This window comes from Megachile rotundata, chromosome 5 (assembly GCF_050947335.1).
Source record: "Megachile rotundata isolate GNS110a chromosome 5, iyMegRotu1, whole genome shotgun sequence".
NCBI lineage: Eukaryota > Metazoa > Arthropoda > Insecta > Hymenoptera > Megachilidae > Megachile > Megachile rotundata.
This window is the reverse complement of record NC_134987.1, coordinates 6,319,345-6,338,019: the sequence shown is the minus strand read 5'-3', so window position 1 is coordinate 6,338,019 and position 18,675 is coordinate 6,319,345. Positions and strand designations below refer to the sequence as shown.

Below are 18,675 nucleotides of genomic sequence, written 5' to 3'. Positions count from 1 at the left end.
ATGCATTATAACTAATTACCTACTACAAACTCATTTTGGCGGATGTTTTGGAACACGGAGATCAGCACCATAGTCATTACGCTCGCCTGACCTTAATTCTCTTGATTCGATGGGGTTATCTAATAAGTAAAGTGCACTTACGTTTATTTGTTTTTGTAAAAGAAGAACATTGATCAAGCATAAACGACGACTATATTGATTTCGTTATAAAAAATTTGAAGGAACACTGAGTGATGTGCTTATTTGGAAATGGAAGATTTGAACATCTTTGAACTACACTTATCAAACATATGAGATGTCTCATGAAATATTAATTTTTTAAACTTATTTAATATTTTTTGAAATATTAACATTTTACCTTAATACGAGTGAAAAATGGTATACAATTCTATTATAAAACAGTGCATTTGTCAGATTCAGATGCATCGTCGCATTTAATCAAAAATCTTATAAAATTGAATATTATCATATTTACCTTTTTCCTTTAACAGTGTTTACCTAACACTTAATTCCAGGTAACGATATTTTTTACTCGCTTTATTTGACTAAGAATTTTCACAGAAATTAATAACGTGATATATTATAATAAAAAACCTAATTAATATATTTTGCATGAAACTTTTGAAGTAGCCACAGATCTCCTGTTTTGAGGCCCCCTATATACCCAGCTACCTTTAATATCGATTAGCGATATTCATTTAAGCAGGTGTTGCCCGTTGCGGCTATTTAGCATTTCCAATTAAAATCACTTTATCTGTGAAAATCCATTTCATCGTCGACGACACCACGGCGAATTTTAACGTTTGCCCGTGGATTGAAATTATTTCGATTTTACGACTACGACGAACTACTGTGTTACGGTAGTTGTTTTCGTCTCGGAACGTGTACACCATCGGGGATAATTAAACATGGATTATCCGGAGTGCGTTTAAGCGTTCGCCGGCGCTAATTGGGCCGGAAAGAAGACAGTTATTGCACGGGACAATATTTCACGATAACGAAGCCACGGAAATGGGGCAACCGGAAGCGAACGATCGATGAACGTTCTCAACAACGCCCCTTTTTCTCGTTGCTTCGGCTGTACACCGGCTGTTTCCGGGTTTTCTCGTTAACTTTAAGTAACGTGCAACAAGTGTTGGCCGGGATTATGTCTTGCGGCGAATGAACGAGATCACCGTGCCAGGATAATTCTTCCTGCTGATCTTAATTAATTAACTGCACTGACTGTATGGTCTTAAGAGATACTTTTTTCGTCGAACGTCCTCAACTGATTGCACTGAATGTATCAAGGCAGAAGATATTCTTGGGGTCTGAAGCTGAAGAATTATGGAACTTAGGAGGATAGGGGGTTCATCATTTGAACATTTGGAATTTTCTGAATTATGAGAATTTGGGAATTTGGACTTGGGAAATTCTGGAACGTGAGCATGTGGGATATTAGAAATGTGGAAGTTTGGGAATTTGAAAATTTGGGGAATTTTAGGGAATTTTGGGGAATTTTGGGAATTCGGGGAATTTGGGGAATTTGGGGAATTTGGGGAATTTGGGGAATTTGGGGAATTTGGATAATTTGGGGAATTTGAGGATTTGGGAATTTGATGGTTTGGGAATTTGAGGATTTAAGAATTTGAGGATTTGGGAATTTGAGGATTTGAGAATTTGAGGATTTGGGAATTTGAGGATTTGGGAATTTAAGGATTTGGGAATTTGAGGATTTGGGAATTTGAGAATTTGGGAATTTAAGGATTTGGGAATTTGAGAATTTGGGAATTTGGGAATTTGGGAATTTGAGAATTTGGGAATTTGGGAATTTGGGAATTTGAGAATGTGGGATTTGGTGAATGTAGGAATTGGGGAATCTGGAAATTGGAGAATGTAGGAATTGGGGAATGTGGGAATTGTGGAATGTGGGAATTGGGGAATGTGGGAATTGGGGAATGTGGGAATTGGGGAATATGGAAATTGGGAAATGTGGGAATTGGGGAATGTGGCAATTGGGGAATCTAGAAACTGGGAAATGTGCGAATAGGCAATGTGGAAGTTGGGCAAATTAGTAATTAGGAAAATTGGGAGTTAGGGAAGTTAAAAAGTGAAAAAATGGGGATCGAAGAAGTTACAAATTGGAAAAATTGAAAATCGGAAATTTGAGAATTTGCCAATTTGGCAATTTGGGAATCTGGAAATCTGGAATTCTGGGAATTTGGGACTTTGGGAATTTGGAAATTAAGAAATTTAGGAATTTTAGACTTTGAGAATTTAGGAATTTGAAAATTTGAAAATTCTATGCTTTGTAAATTTAGAATTTTGAAATTTTGTAAATTTACAATCTTCAGGCTTTGGTGTTTTGAAAATTTGGAAATTTGGGATTTTAGGAATTTGATGTCCTAAAAATTTGTCAACTTCCAATTCGGCCATTTTCAGAATTTAGATATTGAGAATTTGTGCTTATAATATTTTTTGACTTAACAAGTATCAAAATTTGTTTAACAAGCCAATTTAACAAATATCAGATTTCCTTTAAGAGCTTTTCCCTCCGCTCGTCTTATAGATAATTAATTTAACTAAATTCGTAACACTGACCACATATGACCACCTTCATGGTCGACATGTTCACCACAATACTTGCTATGCAAAAAAAGTATTATCGCAACCACAAGAATGAAAGGGTAATAGCAGCTATTAGGAATAAACGTTCTACATGTATATTTATCTTAAAAACAAGTAATCCTCTCACTCGTCGGTGCTTTCTGTACTCTAAATGAAAACTGTTCCACTACTCTACTCTAACCTAAGCGAAGTTCCTGAAACGTGATTAGCAAAAAGCAGAAGCTTTGTTTTACCACGAACATCCATTTACCACGTTCTTCTTACCAGATCTCAAAGAACGAAAAACAGCTTTTACTTCGGGATAATTTATTATTGCTTACACGGCTTGTACGTGTTGGAGTTTGTAGTTCGTTTGTCACGTCTAACAGTGATATAGATTAAAAATGTTATCTGAAACATATATTGAAAATATATTTTAAAACATAGATCAAAAATGTGATATTAAAATATGTGGCAAGAATGTTTGATTAAAATATAGACTAAAAATGTGATGCTAAAATATTTATTAGAAATGTTTGATTAAGACATAGATGAAAAATGTAATGCTAACACATGTGGCAAAAATGTTTAATTAAAATATAGACTAAAAATGTGATGCTAAAATATGTTTTAAAAATGTTTGATTAAAATATGTAGCAAAAATGTTTTATTAAAATGTAGGTTAAAAATTTGGTATCGAAATGCATTTTAAAAATGTTTGATTGAAATGTAGATTAAGCATGTGAAATACGTGTTAAAGATATTCGATTAAAATGTAGATTAAAAATGTGACGTTAAAATATGTATTAAAAATGTTTGATTAAAATACAGATTAAATGTGATGCTTAATAAAATATACTTTCTAGTTTGTTTTTAAATTTATTATTGACCGTTGTAATACTCAAATTCCTTCAAAACTTGTATCTCTGTAAAGTGGTTAGAACTATATTCACTGAAAATAGAAATTTGTGGAGGTTTCTCAGAACAGGAATTTGAATTTTTGGAGATATGGAAAGTGAAGAACTGGAGTTTATTGATTTATAAATTTAACCTTGCTGTCATTGCCGAATAAGCAAATTATTTTCAGTAACTTACTAAACAAAGCCACCTGACAAGAATAATTCGCAAAACTGCGTATTGCTGAAAGGACTAATCGATTTTCGTCTGCCAATGAATTCGACGATGTATAATTTCAATGGTACACAGAAATTGTATAAGATAGACATTGTTCGTGTACAGTTCTGTTATATTGAACGAGCATCGTTTCTTTTGTTTTGCAGGCAGACCTGTCCTGCAGGAACACGAAGCAAAGCGTTGGCGCGATTTATACGCACACCAACTTCGTGACATTGAAATACGTCACCGACTCCTGGGGCACCATCACGAACGGCTTCCGCCTCGTTATCACAGCCGTCAAGGATCCTAGTGAGTACATTCGTCCATGTGATAATTCTTCGTTTCTTTATGCTTTGTGTTCTCCAACACGTACGCGTTACGTATCCGCTTCCATAGGGAACCTTAAAGTAAAACTTGCTACTGTTTGTACTTCACCTTATCGCGAAAAACGTGTGGGACACGGTTGAATTTATGTGTAATTTTACACATTCCGCCATCTTAAATGACTATACGAGTTCGCCTTTTTTACAACGGTCTGAATTAACGAGAACTCCCCGTGTAACGCTCACTTGCAGTAACTTTAACCTCTTAGGCACGACACGCCACAAGTGGCTTCCGCGAATGTCGTAGATTACATAGCGCCACTATAGTGGCTCAACTGGCCCACTCATCGTTTCAATTGAATGATCTTCATATGTTTTGATTCGCACTTTTTACCTTCACCACGTTTTATAAGAGTATTAACAAATCCCATAAAAGTACATTACATGTAAATAAAAGGTAACGCCAAGTTTAGGCACCATGGGATCTCTTTGTACTGATAGATGATATTGGAAACATTTGGAAATGACATATTTTGTGAATTTTGTAAAAAAGTAAATTATGAAAGTTAAAGTATATGTATCATATCTTTGAGAAAAATTATAATTTGATCATCAAAAACTTCGGTCCAATCTACTCACGTAGAGAACAGCATTGTCACACATTGTAGTGCTGTTTACGCGTAATTTGTGTCGAACTCTGCTGTACAGAGAAGCAGCGTAAAGTTCAGCCGTGCCTAAGAGGTTACACTTGGACATAGTTCTGACATTAGTATTCGAGGACATAGAAATTAAATTTTGAATTGTAATCATTATTTTCAACATTGTACTACTAATTTAGTATAGTACTATTATTTTAGTAATCCCGAAACGTAACACTTCATAAGTATTGTAATACTTCGTAAAGGCTAACCTCTTATTTTCATCAAGACTCTGAGTATATCTCTAATTTCATCTGACTTAATATTTTTGATATTTCTTCATTATATCATCTTAAAAGTCCATATTTAAATTGCGCTTCTAAAACTAAACATATCCATTCTTATTTTAAGTACATAATTTGGAAGAAACGTTGTCTTCAGTTTATTTTAACTTTCTATTATAGACCCGTGCATACAAAAGTTACAATTTAAAAATGTTTAATTTGACAATAAGTCAAAATAACAGCCCGTATTTATACTCCCTGTACAACCACCCTCATTTTTCATTAAAAACGTTTTTTTCGGAAAGCTTTCCCGTACTCTTTTTTCGAGGAGAAATTGAGCAGCGTATCTATCCAAACGAAAAATCAGTCTCGAGCTCAAGCGGATCCCTTTAAGCCACTACTATCGATTATCTATCTTTCACGTAAAGCTTCTTCTACGATGCCTATCAAGCGTTTCATTAATGGGGTAATTCGTCCGGTGCCAAAGCCCGAATTTTCTAAAGCGACTCTCCCAAAATTCGAGGTAAACTGCTCGAGATAAACCTGCAAAGGAATCACCTGTGCGAAAATTATTGGCGATTATTCGAAATAGGAGTTCTTCATCAATTTCGTTAACCTAGAAATAAGTATTATATCTTTGAAAACGTTTTTCTGTATGAATATATCATCGATACTCCTTAACTTCAGAGATAAAAGTTAAATTCATCAGTTAGTACTTCAGTTAAATTCATATTACGGTTGACAAATTTATTATCAAATTAAAATTGGTAGTACCGAAACTATTATTAAGAATTGCAGTGTCAGGTAGAAAAGTCTTGTGCATGGTAACTTTATGACATTAATGTGTGTTAACTAAATCGCAAGAGAGCGCTGCATTAGCTAGCTATTGTAAATTAGGTTAGGGAACCTCGTAATAGTGAATGCAAATTAGCAAATATTATATTATATTAAATTTGTGTTATATTATATTTTCATTCTATTGATTCACATTTATACTCTATTATATTATAACTGTAATTATCGTATTACATTACGTTTGTGTCATAGTGTATTTGATGCATCATATTATTAATCTTACATCAGATTTGATCTGAGCTAACTATTCCTATGTTGTATTATAATATTATACTTGCTATACAAATATGTTTGCTGTATATTTTATTACATTTACATATATTATAACACATAATATCTTTATTATATCATATCATGTTTGCATCACGAATTATTTCTTCATTTAGAAATACAGTTATTTATAGTAAAATAACCACGCAAAATCATTTGAAACATTGAAAATTTATAGACATGAAATCTTGAAAGGTATAACTGATACATCTACCTTAATATCGACAAGTTTCGAACTGTTTGCTCGGCAGTTCTGTTTGACTTCGAACATGCTGGCTTTTGAAACCATAATGTAGCACTCCATTTTACACCGAACCTCTTGCAGATCCGTCTATGTTATTCTTTTGAATCCATAGCCATTTTTTCCGAATGTATTCGGCTTCAGAATGATTGATGCCGAATACGAAAGCATCGATTTTTGCTGTGTGCATTTTACCACTGCATTTTTTCCGTTCTAACTGGAAAGGAAATCGAGATTTGGCAAAGCTGGCAATGCGGCTGAACGAGGTCCGACGCAGCTTTCGGATTTCAGAGTGATTGATGCCGAATACAAAAGCATCCTCCTGTGCATTCTTCTGCTAAAATGTTAACGTCGAAATTAAAAATGAAAGGGTTGGGAACATTCTGTGTACAAATCTTAAAATCTTTTGGTTAAAACCGCAGTTTAGGAGGGAGCTATGCATCTTTGCTTGGCCTCAAAATTTAGTTTGGTGAAAATCGATTAATCAGTAGTGACGTGGCTTTAAATTTTTAGTTTTGTTTGAGGATTTATTAATATGAATTGAATGGTTTTGTTAACTGACGTATGTGTTCACAATTACACTTTATATAGAATTATTTCTAGTTCCTTTTTTCACATTTTGTTCAAATATATATTCATTTTTACACACAATATAGGAACTAAATTTTTTGGATGATTTACTAGTGTTTTATAAATAAATATTTACTAATAATAAATATTACGAACGCATTTAATAAATATGATAATTATAAGATGATTAAAAAATTTGATAATTATGTATGCTTAAAGGAGTTACAGCATATAATATTTATAGATTAAATATAATTTTTCTTTTAGTTTAATTCTATCAAAAATAATTTATTTTATAGGTTGCATAATTTATGTACATATTAGTGCAAACATGAATTATATATTTAGGAACAGAGTTGTTCAACATAACCTAACTTTATTTTCAAGATCATAACTCTGTTTTTATGACTATAATACAAGTTCTGTTTTATTAAACAAATTTAAAAAACCAGATGTATTATTATATTTTTTGATATAATATTTATTATGATGTAATATTATTATGATAACACCTAATATATTATAATATTCGCATAATATAATTATAATATAATGTGATATTTATTGTAAAAATTAATAATAAACATGTTTTCAATATTTTGTAATAAAACAGAAGTAATTATCCTATTTTTAAAGGTACAGTTAAGATCTTGAAAACAAAGTTTGGTTATGTTGAACCTGTCCTTATCTAATAATATATATATATATATATATATATATATATATTAAAGAAAATATGTACACAATATTAAATTATACAACTCTTAACATAAACTAGTTTTAACTAATTTAAATTAGAAGCTAGATTATACTTAATCTGCATTTATACTTAAAATTTAAATAAATGATTACAGTTTTTCACAATAAACGTACTCTCATTTTTAAATCATATAAATTACATTTTATAATAGTATCATAAAATATAAAAACCTAGAATTTATCTTCGCTTATGTTTATTTTACTACGATCTTCCAACCCATAAATACAATAAAGTTTAATACGAATAATTTTTATTTTCTTTTTACTAGTCGCCGTAAGAATTGTTATAAAATTTAACCCCTAATATTTTATTTAAACTATTAAAATCCCAACTTTTACGACATTTTTCATTTTTATATACAGATCAAAATCTCGTACTAATAAAAACTTAGTACTTATGTCACGTTATGTAAATCGTACACTGTGATAATGCAACATTGTGCTGTTGAAAATGTTGCAGCAATATAGTACACGGTATTAAAAGTTCTTTCATGTATATTCTTGTTTAAAGCTAAACAGATTATCGTGAGCTTACATGGAATTTTTTTACTTGTAATATCAAGAACAATTCCAACCATTTTTGCATGCCACTGAGATTATTGTAATCGATGAAGTGTACCTTGTTCTACATAATTATGGAAGATTGCTTGCAATTATTTTGTTGAAAGTAATCGGACACAAGGGAAATCTAGTTATAATTATTCATGTTTAAACATTTGCTTATTAAACGTTTGTCCGCATGCGAAAAGGAATATAAATCAAACGCGTTGTATAAGCTTTCATGCATTATTAAAGTCTTTACTTTAGAATTAAGAGATAAATGCGCTACAATGAGGGAACATACAGCTTCAATATTTACGATGTTGATGAAACAGTTGTAGAAATATATTTATTTTTAGTTAGAGATAGAGAGAGTGGAAATGAAAGATGTTGACAGGAGTGAGAGAGTTTTTTAGCGTGATCTTATGGGGAAAGGTTTGGTAGCAAATTTAGAGAGATAATAAGGAGTCTTAACAGTGGAAGTTTATAAATTATCAAATTTCTAAATTTTTAAATTTTCAAGTTTCTAAATTCTCAAATTTCCAAATTCTCAGATTTCCAAGTTCTTAAATTTCCAAATTTTCAAGGTTCTAAATTCTCAAATTTCCAAATTCTCAAGTTTCCAAATTCTCAAATTTCCAAATTCTCAAATATCCAAGTTCTCAAATTTCCAAATTCTCAAATTTCCGAATTCTCAAGTTTCCAGATTCTCAAATTTCCAAATTCTCAAGTTTCCGAATTCTCAAGTTTCCAGATTCTCAAATTTCCAAATTCTCAAGTTTTCAAATTCTCAAAGTACCAAATTCTCAAACTTCCAAATTCTCAAATTTCCAAATTCTCAAGTTTCCAAATTCTCAAATATCCAAGTTTTCAAATTTCAAAATTCTCAAGGTTCTAAATTCTCAAATTTCCAAATTCTCAAGTTTCCAATCTCTCAAATTTCCAAATTTTCAAGGTTCTAAATTCTCAAATTTCCAAATTCTCAAATTTCCAAGTTCTTAAATTTCCAAATTCTCAAATTTCAAAATTCTCATATTTCAAAATTTTTCTTATAAGAAGTATCAAGTGATTAGTTCTCATTTCTTAGGTCATCATTCCTTTTCTTAGAAAATCTTACTTTGCTCATCACTATTCATATACATATGCATGCGGTGTTTATACGTATATAGATATAAACACATACACACACACACACACACATATATATATTTCTACTAGAAATGAGTATTACAATATTTCTTCAAATATTTTGAACTAAACATATGCAACATTCTTTTCTATAAGCGTTTTCACATTTAAAATATTCTTCCTATATTTCACAAATTTTTCTCATTTAGTTCAGTATACTTTAAATAGATACTTGCGAATATATACGTAGCTATTTTTCAGAATATTTCATCAAACACTTGGAAATAGTTTTTATTCCACTTTTACATAAATAATAAGGATTTATAATTTACTAAAAGATATATTATATAAGTCTGTACAGTACTCTCAGATTTATAATCATTGTATCTCGCAACGGAAGTATATTTTCATTTATGAAACTGAAATTATATTTTAAATTACATAGGAAATTTTAAGAGCGTTCCGTGTTTTACATTATTCTGATTTCCAACGTTATCTTGTGACCCATGTAAATTGCTTCATCAGAGTTTTATGAGATATCTGCCGTTAGCATCTCGAAAGAAAATTAACGGCGATGTAGCGGAATTGTTATGAAATTTTTATAAAACTCAGGGTCACATTTTACGGATAATTAACCTTTCTAGCTTGTAATTACATTTACAAGCTATATACCGGTATTTTTTGTTTAGTAATAATGTACTAAACGGGTCAGCGGTTACGTGACCACTATAAATCACGTCTCGTAGAAAAAATTGTGCTGTCGTACAAAGTTGAAAGAAACGATAAATCCGCGAGATAAAAAACATTTAAGGTTAATCTGAACTATGGTATGCGTTGGCCGATTTAATATTTAAATTGTCGTACTTTCTTTAAGTTTGGAAGGTCAGTATTGAAATTCAAATTGTATTTAATGGTGGTGTTCATCGAAATTACTGGTACGATGTTATGTGTTTGAGGTTAGTCATTGCTGAATATAGCGAAGCTCTTGGAACAATTCGATCTGTAATTGTTTATTTGGTCGTGTGTAGTACATTACAGGATTGTATATGCAATTTTGGGTCGTCTGATTTGGAATTTAGAGGGTAAACTCGAGAGATACCCTAAATTTTCAAAATTACAAATTCTCAAATTTCCAAGTTCTCAAATTTCCGAATTCTCAAGTTTCCAGATTTTCAAATTTCCAAATTCTCAAGTTTCCAAATTCTCAAATTTTCAAATTCTCAAGTTTCCAAATTCTCAAAGTATCAAATTCTCAAACTTCCAAAATCTCAAATTTCGAAATTCTCAAGTTTCCAAATTCTCAAATTTCCAAATTCTCAATTTTCCAAATTCTCAAAGTATCAAATTCTCAAACTTCCAAAATCTCAAATTTCGAAATTCTCAAGTTTCCAAATTCTCAAATTTCCAAATTCTCAAGTTTCCAAATTCTCAAGGTACCAAATTCTCAAACTTCCAGATTCTCAAATTTCCTAATTCTCAAGTTTCCAACTTCTCAAATTTCCAAATTCTCAAATATCCAAGTTCTCAAATTTCCAAATTCTCAAATTTCCAAGTTCTCAAATTTCCAAGTTCTCAAATTTCCAAATTTCCAAATTTTCAAATTTCCAAATTCTCAAATTTCCAAATTTTCAAATTTCCAAATTCTCAAATTTTCAAGTTCTCAAATTTCCAAATTTCCAAATTCTCAAATTTCCAAATTCTCAATTTTCCAAATTCTCAAATTTCCAAGTTCTCAAATTTCCAAATTTTCAAATTTCCAAGTTCTCAAATTTCCAAGTTCTCAAATTTCCAAATTCTCAAATTTTCAAGTTCTCAAATTTCCAAATTTCCAAATTCTCAAATTTCCAAATTCTCAATTTTCCAAATTCTCAAATTTCCAAATTCTCAAATTTCCAAATTTTCAAATTTCCAGATTCTCAAGTTTCCAGGTTCTTAAATTTCCAAATTCTCAAGTTTCCAAATTCCACTCCTCGAAAGGTATGTTTCATAACAACATTACATTGCCGAACGTAGTGGGGCTTCTAAAAGGACCTTGCATTTGTTCGTTTGTCTACACACTACAGTCCACAATTTTGCGACTTTTGATTTCAAATGAGGGTATAATAGTAAAAAGAACAATTTGCTTTATCAGTATTGTTGATGACAGGAACGTGAAATATTTCATTTTAGTTGATAATTATCGGCATTTTTTAGTTTGTCGCGATTTGGTGTCATATATGTGATAATTTGAGTTATGAGGACGTTTTGTAAAGGACGCAAGGAGGTAACGAGTGGAAATGTGAGGCATCAAAATTGTTAATTATTGATTGCTTATAATTTATTGTTATGTTATGGACTGGTAGGTGATCTCTTTGCGGCGCGGGGGCGCTTTATGTGTCCCTGTGGTCGACAAGCCGTGGCTAGGGGGGGCGTTCTACGTCCCTCTGAGGCCTCCATGAAGCCCCGTGAGGGATGATGCTTTGCATCTCCTGTTGTGAGGGTCGACGGACGGAAATTACTTCGGTAATTTTCCGAGACGTACAGGCTAACCTAAGAGCAAAGCCACCAGGATTTTGAATCGTTCTCGGATCGATATCGTCCGTAGTGGGGGTAGGACCACGTGACTCAGCGGGGTCCGTGCCGCTACGGATCGAGTCGCTCTTATCATTCGTTCGTTCGTTCGTTCGTTCGCTCGATAGACGCCTCGCAATTCGATCGTGCTTACGCCCTTGCCTCGCCTCATTCAAATTATCGTTAAAATCATTTTCCAAGATTGATTCTTTGTTAATTAGTTTATTGTGATTTCACGTTCCTTATTTTGTCAATTATTATTCATTTTCCAAATTAATTCGTATTATTTAACACATATTATTCGAAATTGTTTATAGTGTTCGATATTATTGTATATTATTGTATATATTATTCCTATCGTTAGTGTGTTACGAATTGTATATTTGTGTTTATGAATAAATATATTTAATCAATCCCAATTCGATTTGTTTTCTGTTATTTCCCTTACGTTTTCAACAAGTATTATAAGATTACTAACCAGAACTGTCCAAGAGTTACCTTCAAATTGGTGTATAAGAATGTTCAATTGGATATTTTCTACAAGATGGTAGAATTTCATATAATAGAATTCGTAAAAAACCGTTTGGTATAGTTTTCGATAATTTTTCACACATACAATCGACTGGAATCACGTTAAAAGCTCTATAACTTATCGTTGACGACAATGTTGGTCATCATTGACGTCAGTCGTCTTGACGTCAACAATAATCGTGTTGGGTATCGTTTTCTATAGTTTCAGACACATTTAGTCGAATTTAAAATCTATATATCTCATTTTTGTTCTATACATATATTTACAGTAGGAACTCTAAATTATAAATACACATTTGAATTAAATAATAATAGGAATTAATACGATAGCAGGTTATGTGTTTCAGGTTAGTCAGGAAATAGTATATGATATGCATATAAAAACTGTCCTATTTGTTTTTGAACCAGTCAAATCATAACAGGTATTAATCCAATACCGCACCTTTTGATTAAAAAAAACACGATATGGAAATGATATTCATTTATTAGTCACGAAACAGTTGATATCAATACCGAATCAATATTCGGAGGTATGAAATTGAATATTCATACTATTCCATACGTTTTAGGTTAATCACAGCTGTATTATTGATGCCGTAATACAATCTTAGTTTAATCACTAATAATTGATGTAAATAGCAACCCCTTGCAATATGATTTTGTAGTGATTTCATAGATATGATATGATAGAAATAATCAAAGCCACAATATTAGAACAGACAAAGAAAGTTGAAATTTTATTTCAATTTGGTATTATGCAATCGACTATGCAAATAATTGGACTGGAATTCCAAATTAAAGCGTATTAAAAATTTGATTAAAATTGATCACAGCTGACGCACTCGTGCGTCACGAGTCAGACTTGTCAAAATAGTGGATTTACTCTAAATATTATACAATTTGTTTTTAAAACTGTTTGCAAAATAATGAAAAATTTAAAAGATTCAAGATTTCATTAAAACTAGTTAGAATATAAATTAGTATTAATTTCAAATCAGTCAGTGTCACAAAATAATGTTATTCTTCAATTAATATTCATTTCAAATTAGTTACAAAATAGTGCTTATTCAATTATCTCCAGAAGAATAGGTTCCAAATAGTATTCATTTAAAAATGACCACATAATAATAAAACTTATTTGAAAATGACCACAAGATAATAATTTGAAGTTAGACACGAAGAAGTAACATTCGTTCAAAATCATCCCCAAAAATATGCAGTACACCTTCACTTAATTACAGGATACTAGATTTCAAGTAGTTGTTATTTGAAATTGATCAGCAAATAGCCGGATTCGTTTGAAATACGTGATCGTCATAAAATAATGCTATTCACTCGAAATTACATGCAAAGTAGTAATATTCGTTTGAGGTCAGACATGAAATGGCAGCATTTATTCAGTAAATTGCAGAGCAGCAAATTTCAAACGGCATTCATCTGAAATTGATCACAACGTAATGGTTTTCATTTCGAACTATTCTCAAAATAGGACTATTCATTTGAAATTACGAGGTAGTAAATTCATCTGAAATCAGACGAAAATGTGGTAGGAGTCCTTTAGTAATTTGTAGAGCAGTTTCAAATGGTATTTATCCAAAATTGATCACAAAACAATTTTCATTTGAATCGATCATGCATTTATTTGTATTCATTCGTACTAATGAAGTAGTAATATTCGTTTAATGTCAGACAGAATTTGTACTAGTTTATTAGTAAATTTGTTCAGTAAGTTTCAAATGATATTCATCAATTAATTAGAAAATAATACTGTTCGTTTGAAAATAAACTATAAGTGGCACTTATACGAGATTAGGCTCAAAGTAGTAATATTTGAAGGATCAGTTATAAAATAGTACTATTCATTGAAACAGTAACATCATTGTACGTTTCAAATATTATTCATTTGAAATTGATCACAAATGGATAGAATCATCCACTTCAAGTTAGTCACAAAATAGTGCAACTCATGTGGGGTTAATCACAAAATAATGGAACTCATGTGAAACTAGTCACAAAATAATGGAACTCATATGAGATCAGTCACATAATGGTATTCATATGAGATTAGCCACATAAGGATATTCATGTGAGATCAGCCACATAATGGCAGTCATGTGAAATTAGTCACAAAGTAGTTATATTCTTTGAAGCTCAGACATGCAGTAGTATCATTCATTCGATCTCTTACTGAATAATAAATATCAAATAATATTTATTTGACACTCATAGTACAATGATACTCCTTCATGCTAATCAGACAATAACATTTAAGTCCAGTCATTTAGAAAAATTCATTCAAGATTAATTATGAAACAGTAACATTTATTTGATATTGCTTTCATGATAAAATCAATATGAGTATTATATCATTTACTTTAAATTAACCATAAAATCATTCCTCATCACCTGTCTGAAATATTGTATATTCATAAATCCTTGCTATTTAGGAACTTATGACGTCAATATTCACAACTTATGTTACAACGATAATAACAAAATAATACACTATTAAATATAAGATACTTCAACGATAACAATTAAAGAATCCATGATTATATTTACTATATTTGAATGACAATGATTAAACTATTAGAATTGTTTTCAACATCCAAGTACATACGTTCTTCCCTATCTAACATCATCATTTATTCCTCTCGCAACGTCCGTGATAGTCCTCCGAGGCTCACACACTTCGATCGTACAAATTGTACGTTTTCAACGTCCCAGCAAATTCCCTATAACATCAGGATTAAGGCTACGAAACTGAAACTCATGGAGAATCCTCTGGTGGGTTTAGGGTCAATTAAGTCGAAACTGGTCGAGGGTTTCCCTTAGAATCCTTAGAATCGCTGTACTGGATTCAGCGTATCGAAATGATGGCTCCACTTCGTTCTTCTTCTTCTTCTTTCGTTCAAGTGCATGGCCAAAGATCCGTTTGTAGAATCAACCGAGCATTCGAAGATATCCGTGGAGAGTAACCCGTAATTTGATCTCGAAACGAGATACAGGATCCGTGTATCCTTTAATGGTTCTCGAAAGAATTCCATGATCTAACGGCTAGCTGTAGTTTATGCTGTATGAAATAGCGAATGAACCATGGATATTCTCCAGAGATCGGTGCGAATTGTTTTCTCTCGTTCGGGATGGTTGCACCGAGAATTTCATTTGATATAGGTTTTGGTGCTGACAATCGCAAAGTACATGCAAAGCACATTCGCGGTGATGGACACTTGTGCACTTAAGATTTTTTAAAAATGAAAGAAAAAGAAGTTGTATTATATTTTTCGAGGAACATGACTTTTACATACTTTGCATTGACAAGATTGTGTATTTGCATTTTGGAGGAAATTGTGGCTTCTAATTGAAATTTGATGTATTTTTTAGTGTTACTTGAAGGTGTAAAGGTTAACTTATTTATGTGAATGAGTATATTCTTCAAGATCGTGCAAGGACAGAAAAGAGAGATTTTCTGTGAAATAAAAGTGTGGGTCAAGATTAATTTATGCTTATGTATGAATATGTTGTTTAAGATTATACAAGGACAGAGAGGAAAGATTTTATGTAAAATAAAAATGTGGGTCAAGATTAATTCATTCATATACATGAACATGTTCTTCAAGGTTACATAAGTACAGAAATGGAACATTTTATGTTAAATAAAAGTGTGGGTCAAGATTCATTTATTCATGAGCATGGATATGTTCTTCAAGGTTATACAAACACAAATAAGGAAGATTAAATATTCGGTAATATTGTGTTTAGTCTATACAGATTCGTAGGACTTCTTCTCATAATTTACAAAAATTTAAAAACAAACAAAGAAGAAATATTTTAAATATCATTTAGAATGAAAGTTTGATGTAAAACATGACAGACCCAATATAGAATGTCATGTTTGGATAATGAAGTTATTAACATATTGGTTATTTACACTGTTAAAATAAATAATAATATTATTAGGCACGTAAGAATATAATCCTAAAACAGTCATTTTTTATGAACATTTGCAAATTTCTCTTAAGATATTTCTGAAGGGAACGTAGTCCCTAATGGATACATTTATCTTAATCAGACTTGCAATTTTTCTTACAAGCGAACCACTTGAATTGTAGATAATTCATGGACTAATCTAGTGGATCTAACTTTAAATATCAGATAAATCTAATTTTGCTCCACTGACAAGTTCTAATTTCAATATTAATTATAATCTGAACAGCCAGAATTCCTAAATCCAAATATACCTAACATTTCAATTTTATTTACTTATCTTCACTTTACAGCAGCAATTACTTAGCTGTAATTGATGCTCCTCGCAGTTCAAATGCCACGAACCTAAATCGTATTTAGTCCACGATCAAGTTTCACTTACAATACTAATTATAATCGGCGCAATTAATCTCTGAATCCAAAATATAACATTTAATTTTGATTTACTTCTCGTCACGTTGCAGCAGCAAGTACTGAGCTGTAACTGGTGCACCAAGTTCAAACGTCAGAAACTTAAATCGTGTTTGTTCCACGATCAAGTTTCATTTGCATTACTAATTATAATCCATGTAATTAATCTCCGAATACAAAATATAACATACATTTCATTTTTATTTACTTATCTTCAGATTATAGCAGCAGGTGCTGAGCTCTATCTGATGCATCAAACGTAACAAACTTAAATGGTATTTGTTTTACGATCAAGTTTGAATTGCAATACTAATTATAATGCACGCAATTCAAATCTCTGAATTCAAAATATACAAACACTTAAATTTTACGTATTGTTGTATGTCAACATAAATTAATATGTAGACATCCTATCAAACTACTTAATACCTCCAATGATCTCATATTTAACTCCGATTTATACTATCAATATTCAGCCCTACACCATCCTCAACCTTGTCCTCAGCGTCATTTTTTAACTCTGCCCTTACCAATTCCAACTCCCACCATTTTTTCAAATATATACATACAGGGTGTCTCGTAACTAGTGATACTCCTTGAAAGGAGTATAGGTGATAGAGTACATAGGCGAATAGAATATATAGATGATAGAGTTCTCATTCTGAACAAGATTTTCCTTCCCAAACATAGGGTTTGAAGCTTCAGAACAACATCTACCACCCTTCTCAGTGAGTAACACTAATAACAAGAAACCTTGTATATCCCTGCATTTCCCAAAACAACAGTTAGATTATCTATCTTAAAGCGATCTCTCGCACGTCTGCATAAAACATTGTAGAGTAGGGATTTAAGAATGACGTCGCCGATACTGGCGACGTGAATGTGATTAGTAATACGGTAGTGAATCGATTGAATCATTCAATATCTTTTTCATCATTTGCCTTTTACGATTTAGTTACGAGGTAACAAAATATAGTTTAAGAGAGTTAAGATTGAACTTTTGAGTTGTGTACATCGTGGAATTTGTTAATTTGTTAAAGCGTGGTTAATAATTATAAAGTTCATTGTATTTCGTGTTTTAGAAACGTAGAATTGTAGTTTTAATTATTTAAATTGTTCTTGTTAATTTTATTAATAAAATTTCTATAACATCAATCAGTCTTACTTTACGTTAAATAGTAGCCTAAAATTCAAGCTTATTTCAATACAGTAAACCTGATCCTGTAATACAACAATGGCTTCATATTACAGTAATAATTACCTAGGTCTGACGTACCTACCAGAAATATCATAAGCTACGGGTAGAAACGCAGTATACATCCACATTATAGGTAGGGAACGGTATCAAACGCAATCTTTGTTCGAGACAAGACGTTTGCATCAAAGGGAAGCCTCTCTATCGAAGTCAAATTAGTCGATCGATTTCGAGCGCACTCACCGAAGAGTGTGTACGTTGCACCGTTTGCAGACAATCCCATTACGACCGCAACAGACGGATAATGCGCAAGTTATAAAATTAATTACGCCGTTGTCCCGCAACCGTTATTCTGACGTCCCTTTTCTGCTAACCACAGGATTCCATTGTAATTATTTCCCAATGGAGATCTGTATCCGACTAGCTCGCAGGGTCGGATGGATTAATATTGCATTAGCGTTATCGATTTGAAAGGCAGTGAAACCGGCACTCGTGGCGGGAATTTATCTTCCTCGATTTTAGGCGAGCGTAATTGAATTACTGATCTAGCAATTTGTATACAGCCGTGTGGAGAAGCCTTAAATAAATGATGCGTTTCCGGTGAACGAGTCCCGTCAAATTCACCGTCGGTAAAGTTCGCTTTATATCTCCTCCCAGAAATAATTAATTAGCCAAAATCTGAAGAAACTTG

At 31.8% G+C, this 18,675-nt stretch overlaps 1 protein-coding gene across 1 annotated transcript in view; it reads left to right on the top strand.

The window, feature by feature from the left end:
• The window catches only part of LOC100876884 (uncharacterized), a 146,184-nt gene that overhangs the window by 79,989 nt on the left and 47,520 nt on the right, over positions 1-18,675 (top strand). Inside the window, 1 exon segment of the mRNA XM_012291727.2 lies at positions 3,867-4,011. Within this exon segment, the coding sequence (XP_012147117.1) occupies positions 3,867-4,011 (145 nt within the window).